The sequence below is a fragment of the Juglans regia genome, chromosome 3 (assembly GCF_001411555.2).
Source record: "Juglans regia cultivar Chandler chromosome 3, Walnut 2.0, whole genome shotgun sequence".
Lineage (NCBI taxonomy): Eukaryota > Viridiplantae > Streptophyta > Magnoliopsida > Fagales > Juglandaceae > Juglans > Juglans regia.
Genome location: NC_049903.1, coordinates 34,548,490 through 34,556,080, shown reverse-complemented (window position 1 = coordinate 34,556,080; position 7,591 = coordinate 34,548,490). Strand labels below are relative to the sequence as shown.

The following is a 7,591-nucleotide window of genomic DNA, read 5'->3' as shown; positions in this document are numbered from 1 at the left end:
GCCCAAAACGTATTGTGTGTATGTGACTTGGACATGAAGTTCACATTCCTTTACATTGGTTGGGAGGGAAGCTCGCATGATGCACGTGTATTCATCGATGCATTGAGTCAGGGCCGCAACCAATTTCCAATGCCTCTCGATGGTAAATAATTAATATTACATAATTATTTTTATTTGAAAAATTTTGGATCTTTATATCTGCTGTTGTTAAATCTGTGGGATTCGTTGCTTGGGGCCTGATTATATTAGAATGTTAATGGTTGACAGGTCATTATTATCTAGTCGATTCGGCATACCCATGTACTCGAGGATTTATGCCCCCCTATCCCAGAGAGAGATATCATAGAAGTGACCGTCAGGGTCAACGGGGATTTAAGGGGTATAAGGATTATTTTAATCATCGTCATTCATGCATTCGTAACGTAATAGAACGTACATTTGGGGTCTTGAAATCAAGATTTAGAATTTTAAGACTCATGCTTGGTTATAAAGTTGGGAGGCAAGGGGATCTGATCATTGCATGTTGTACGTTACACAATTTTATTAGAATGACGACCCCGAATGATTGGTTGTTCGAGGACTGGAGAAATATGGAGCTCAGTCCAAGCAGTCGTGCATACCCATACGCCGCAGCTTCAGGACATCATCCTGACATGACCGTCGAATCAGCCCGAGCTATGGCTGCAATTAGGGATGACATTGCCATTCGTATGTGGGAAGCTAAGAGTGGTCATTGATATCTATGTTATAAATATTGACATTATTATCAATATAAGGGTGTAGTTAGAGATTCAAATGTATTACAAATTTAATTTTGGTCTGGCAATATATTATTAATCCATATAGATGAGGAAGTTTGTAACAAATTTATTTAGAAAATATGGTTGCTAATATTATAAGCTATATACGTAAATTTAGTTTCATAAATGATTGGTCGATATGTAAATTTTATCGTACTAAAATTGAAAAGAATTGATTTTATAATTTAATAATGTTATTTTCTTAATTGATTATCACTGACTATAATTGAAAACTAGAGCTAGGCAAAATTAGCATTACTACTTGAATATGGGAAACGAATTTAAGCACAATTATTTGTAAAATATTATTTTATATATATTAGTATTATTTAACGTTTTTTTGCAAACAATTTAAAATCATTTTTGAATAAATTATTATTATTATTATGTAAACTTTTTATATTTTACAACAAAATTTCATTAGAAAAGACTATTGTAATCTGGAAAATATTATTATTCACTTCATTAAAAAGAAAAAAAAAGTAACTGGGTAATTTATAATTTATTATTACTTCTTTATGAATGTATTTATAAATAACATTAATATCATTTCAACAAAAGTTAAAACCATATAAATTCATAAAATAATTACTATTATTTATAAATTATCTCAACTCATCTCACTACTATTCAGAATTCATCTCAACTCATCTCACTGCTATCGACTTATCTCACTACTATTCAGAACTCATTTTAAGTCATTTTAAATCATCTCAACTCATCTTCGAATCCAAACTACACCTAAATGATATATAATGTCATCTTCGCATTTATTGCTTCAATCTGAAGGCTAATTCTCAATCCATCCATTTGAAACCAATTGACTCTTAGTTTAATGCTAATCAAATCATTTCTTTCCACACGAACTAGGATTTCTGCCCAATGCAGGATGACGAGCACTTGCTTGGGGCAAAGAGGCAAGCATTTGACTAGGTGAGGTCAGGTTCTCACGTTGGGCACGGAAGTGGTCCCTGATGAGGATGGAGAAATACTTCACCTTGTCTAATAGCAAGTTTTGTATCAAATGAATGCCTTTGCTCACTGATGTTCCTAATAAGTAATGTCTCTTTTAGTCCCTGATTGAGAGAATATCGGCAGGACAAGAGAGAGTTTTTGGAAGGCCACGACACTGTGTCGAGAGAGAGAGAGGGGGAAAGAACTGAGTGAAATTATGGGATAAATTTTTGTGTTTTGCTTATACTGTAAATTCACTACACTGGACACGTGTTACCCTCTTATTTGAGAGTGGAAATCCTCCAAAGATACCTCATACAATCTCGAGGGGCTCCTTTGTTGAATTTAGGGCTGGGTTATGGCCATTTGTTACTTGGATTTTATTAAAGGGGTATATCTTACCAGCAACATGTATCTTTATATATAAACAGAAATAATGTTAGGTATAAATATTAAATAGATAAGTTTTATATAAATATTTTATAAAAAAAATAGATGTTATTAATAAAAAATATTTTTTTTTATATTTTTTTTAAAATAAGACCTGTTTTTTTATAAAAATTATATGAAATTTATGGGTATCAACCATTTCTCTCGTATAAACAATGAAGAAACAGCAACGTGCTATGTTTGATAGAAGAGGGAAGGGTATTGCCGTGAATGAGTTGGCGGTCAATAAAGGGAGACAAGTCCATAGATAGAGAAGAATATATCGGGATTCCCTTCTTACTTCCCTCCCTCCTTCTCGCTGCTCTTTTTTTTTATAGCAAAAATTAAGTAATACCAAAACAAACGTACTTTTGGTTCTATTCCTAATAATTGCATCTTTATTGAGTTCCGTGCCCCCGTTGCTTCTTCTGTTTGAAGTCCTTTCTTCGTCGCTCCTCGGGTCCCCCACTATCCTCTTTATCTCCTCTTCTTTAATTTCTCCTTCGAGTTTTAATCATCTAATCTAAACAAACAAATCAGCTGATTGTAATAAATAATCGTTATAAGGCTGATATACAGTTTCAGAGATACAAAATATAAGTAAAAATTCAATGGCGGACAAAAGCAGATCAAGCGGTAAAAAGCAAAAGGGTGCAGTAGCAGTACTCCTACTGGCTGGCTGTCAGCCTGAAATGAAAAACAAAAGAAGAAAATATGGCCTTCCAAATCTAAACATCACGATAAGGCTATTTACGGTAGTTCATGTGAATCCCCCCCTCCCCTTGATATTCCCTCCATCTCCATCCTTCTCCACCACAGCCAGACTGTTTGTTTCACATGTTGTCGGAGCTTGCAAACTGAGAACAAGAAGATGGTCTCCGACAGCTCCTTCTCGTCTGCCAACCGTTCTCCGGCTCTTAAGTTCTGCAACTCCTTTACTACTCGGTACTTCTCTCTCTCTCGCTCTGTGTGTGTACATTTTATATGTTGGTATGTTGATCCGTTAACTTGTAGTTTATGGTATCTTCCCTAGTTTATGTGGATTTTTATGGTTTAAATTTTACTTATAATATCTTCGTACTATTTTTGTTTAGTTCTTTGACATCCGTACGCCTCTATATTTTTTAGATTTTTTTACTTGTCATTTACTGCCTTGTTCTTTATTCTTAAACCATAGTTTAGATTTTTTTTCACACACCCACACTAAAACGTCTCTTTGTCCTGCTTGTAGTTTCTATTGTCACTTAATTAAAGGGTAACGATCTCGAATTTTTCTTTTACGTTCAACTTAACTTTGAGATTAAAGGATAAGATCTTAATTTCTAACATTGCATAGGGGAGACAAATATCCCTCGAGCCTCAGATTTGTTGATACTTTGTTGTCCAGTTCTTTTCTTGTTCTATGGTTTTATTATCTTTTGATGCAGTTGCGTAGCAATGTTCTTGTTTTCTTTATGTATGTTTGCTCTGTGTAGTTCATATGAAAATTTGTCACATTGGATGTTCTATTTGCATGCAGTATCTTTTCAGATGTTGCTGGGGACGTCACAATCGTGGTAGATGGAGAGTCATTTTTACTGCATAAGGTGAACTTTCTTTTGAGATTTTAAGGGACTCTGGTTTTAATGCAGGTGATATAAGATATTTATGAGCCAATTCTGGCTATTCTTTTGAATATATACATTTCTGAGGTAAATCTTTTGTTGGGATTCTAAGTTTAATTGCATATGCATCATGACTTGTCAAAATCTGCATCAAGTAATTTTAACTCAATCAAATTGTTATTTTTGGTCTGGTTTATTGAAGTTCCCCCTGGTGGCACGGAGTGGAAAGATTCGGAAAATGATTGCAGATGCCAAGGATTCGAACATTTCTAAATTGGAGCTCTTCGACTTCCCAGGTGGCCCCCAGACATTTGAGCTGGCCATGAAATTTTGTTATGGCATGAACTTTGAGATTACAAGTGCAAATGTTGCACGTCTGCGTTGTGCTGCACAGTACCTGGAAATGACTGAAGATTATCGAGAGGAAAATCTCATTGAACGAACAGAGATTTATCTGAATGAGGTCGTGGTTCAAAGTCTTGAAAAATCAGTTGAAGTCTTATCCACCTGTGAGATGCTACTTCCTATAGCAGAAGTGGTTGGAATTCCTAACAGATGTGTGGAGGCTATTGCTATGAATGCTTGCAAGGAACAACTGGTTACGGGTTTGTCTAGGTTGGAGTGTGAGAGTGAATCTACGGAGCTAAAGAGTGTTTGTCTTGAGTGGTGGGTTGAAGATCTCTCTGTCCTGAGGATTGACTTCTATCATAGAGTTATTTATGCCATGGGAAGAATGGGTGTTCGACCGGATAGCATTGTTGCATCTTTGCTTCATTATGCTCAAGCATCATTAAAAGGCATTGAGAAATGTCAAATATGGAATCCAGCAAGGACCAAACCAACTTCTGGCATGGTAGAAAATGACCAAAAGATAATTGTGGAAACTCTTGTAAGCCTAATGCCCACAGAGAACGGCTCTTCCATTCCTTTGAGTTTTCTTTTTGGGATGTTGAGGATGGCTATCATGCTGAATGCTACCATTGCATGCAAGCTTGAGCTTGAAAGGAGAATAGCTCTGCATTTGGAAATGGTTTCACTCGATGATATGCTTATCCCATCTGTCAGAAATGGGGATTCATTATTTGATGTTGATACGATTCATCGGATATTGGTGAATTTCTTGCAGCGTATTGAAGAGGAAGAAAATGAAGACTGTGGGTATGAATCAGAAGGCATGGGTTCACCAAGCCATGATTCTGTGTTAAAGGTAGGACGGCTTATTGATGCATATCTAGCAGAAATTGCTCCAGATCCTTATCTGAGTCTACAAAAATTCATTGCTTTGATTGAGATACTGCCTGAATATGCACGGGTCATCGATGATGGGATCTATAGAGCAATAGATATTTATTTGAAGGTAAATATTGCACTATCAATAACCTACAACAAACAATTTGAATTCTTTCAACCAAAGATAAATCTTGCAATTCACATCCACCCTCCTACTGATATCTAATATCAATAGTTATGGACCTTTTATGGTGTCCTCATTTTGGGAATCAATGGTACCTCATTGGTTTTGACATATCCCAGCTATAATTGTCACCACAGACTTCTGAAGTGCCATGAAATGGATTTGCAACTTTTTCTCTCCTGCTCTCTTCTCATTAATCCCAACTTACTCTTTGTCCTTTGTTCCCTCTTATAGGCTCATCCAATGCTAACCGAAAACGAGTGCAAGAAGCTCTGCAAGTTCATAGACTGCCAAAAACTCTCTCAAGATGCATGCAATCATGCTGCACAGAATGATCGACTCCCTGTACAGATGGCAGTGCGTGTCCTCTACTCAGAGCAGGTCCGTTTGAAGAATGTTATATCCGGGAGTTCTGGTGATGGTTTTCTGTCACAGAGAATCAGCAGTGGTGTCCCGAGTGCTGCCATGTCACCTCGAGATAATTATGCTTCTCTAAGGAGAGAAAACAGAGAACTAAAGCTCGAGATTTCAAGAATGCGGGTGAGACTAAGTGAGTTGGAGAAAGAGCAGATGTTTATGAAACAAGGTATGATGGATAAAGCAGGGAATGGAAAAACTTTCTTGACCTCACTCTCTAGAGGGATTGGAAGGATTGGAATCTTTAGTGGTCCAGGAGGAGGAAAGCGGCAGAAATCAGGTCGAAAGTCTCAAGGGAAAAATGGAAGGAGTAGGAGGCATTCTGTTTCCTAGATTTGATCTTTGTATTTCAGAGGGAACGGAAGGCTTATGGCTGTATATGAGTTAATGTTTCTTCAATTTTGGAGAAGATATGGCATTATTCTTAGATAAAAGATGGTTGGTTATGTATGGACTGATTTGAGGAGCAATGGAATCGTTCTAATTGGCACGCTCATAAGACTCGTGTTGGTACTTGCTGCATGTGGTAATCCATGCCCAAATGTCCATATCATTATTCATTAGCATCTCTTTAACGTCCTACAACTATTTGTAACTACTGGACTGGCAAACAAGCACCAACAAAGGTTCAAATGAATGCAGAACAAATCAAAATCAAACAAGACTTATCCCCAAAGGTACAAAATTGACAGGAGACCATGCAAAGATGCTTGCCCCTGCACTATCAACCACTGGGGTGGGGAAACGAAAAGAAAAAAGATTCCAGATTATTGTCATGCGGTCCTCCGGTCAATCATCCTAAAATGTGCTTTCGAATATGCATTTCTTAAATCACTTTTCGTCCAAAAAAAAAAAAATTTAGTATAATCAAACTTTCTCGTAATAAGTTAAAGACGAGCAGTGACTTGTGAGGAAAAAAGAATCGGAGGCCCACTAACCACTGATTTCCCGATAACCCACTCCTCCAACTCTTCATCATAATGAGGCAACTTCTACAACCCGACAACTCAAGGAATCCCCGGCACGGCTGAACGGACACCCTCCTTCCATACCCCATCCCATCCCATCCCATCCGATGCCTGCGATTGACTTTAAGTAAAAACTCACGTACCCATATATCTTTCCTCGCTAATATATCATGTTGGAGATACAGGTTTCATCATATTTGTTAGGAAGACAGCGTTTTGGAATTTCTAATGTGACTTTCTTGGATCAATTTACATGTATTTATACACAGTAAAAAAGAATAAAAGAATATTGTTCTGTTACAATAATTGAGAGAAAATAGTAATTAATTTCTCTGTTGTGAGCTTCAAGAATACACTGTGTCTGCTGTTTGTACATTGTGAATTCCTTGCTATTGATTGCCTTCGATTGGTGCAGTGCCGTGTATGCCCTCTTTGTGTTTGTGAAATTGCACCATAGGTTCACTTATTCTAATACGCTCCCTCGAGTTCAATGGGGTATCAACCACAGTGAGGCTCGTTCGAAACTTGATGAATTTGTCTAAAACAAGAGGTTTTGTAAGAACATATGTTATTTGGTCTTTTGAGCTACAAATTGAACTTGTAGGGTGTGGGCAGCAACTCGATCCCTTATGAAGTGAAAATCGATATCCATATGCTTGGTCTTTGAGTGATAGATTGGGTTGGTTGATAAGAAGGTTGCTCCAAAGTTATTGCACTAGAGAATTGGAGCCTGAGCCAGAGGGACACCCAGTTCTTGAAGAACAGTCTGCAGCCAAATTACTTCTGCAGCTAAAGATGACAGTGATTTATACTCGGCCTCTATTGATGATCAAGCTACAGTTTTGTACTTTTTCGAGCTCCAGAAGATGAGGTGATTGTCGAGATAGACACAAAAACCTCCAATTAACCTTCGATCATCGGGACAGCCCCCCCAATCAGCATCCAAGTATGCTTGAAGAGTAAAATGAGACTGTTTTTTGAAGAGAAGACCATGGTTGATGGTAG

The 7,591-nt window shown here is 37.3% G+C and overlaps 1 protein-coding gene across 1 annotated transcript; it reads left to right on the top strand.

The window, feature by feature from the left end:
• Window positions 1-2,795: 2,795 nt before the first annotated feature.
• On the top strand, window positions 2,796-6,061 carry LOC108986286 (BTB/POZ domain-containing protein At3g08570). Its single transcript, XM_018958860.2, has 4 exons — window positions 2,796-3,128; window positions 3,703-3,769; window positions 3,990-5,144; window positions 5,436-6,061. Exons 1-4 carry the CDS (start codon window positions 3,055-3,057, stop codon window positions 5,949-5,951), a joined length of 1,812 nt encoding a protein of 603 aa, XP_018814405.2. The 5' UTR covers window positions 2,796-3,054; the 3' UTR covers window positions 5,952-6,061.
• The last annotated feature ends 1,530 nt before the right edge of the window (window positions 6,062-7,591 follow it).

Coding starts and splice junctions, on each gene's coding strand:
- LOC108986286 (XM_018958860.2), top strand. CDS start 3,055: ATGGTCTCCGACAGCTCCTTCTCGTCTGCCAACCGTTCTCCGGCTCTT. Junction 3,770..3,989: donor AGTCATTTTTACTGCATAAG/GTGAACTTTCTT, acceptor GGTTTATTGAAG/TTCCCCCTGGTGGCACGGAG. Junction 5,145..5,435: donor CAATAGATATTTATTTGAAG/GTAAATATTGCA, acceptor TCCCTCTTATAG/GCTCATCCAATGCTAACCGA.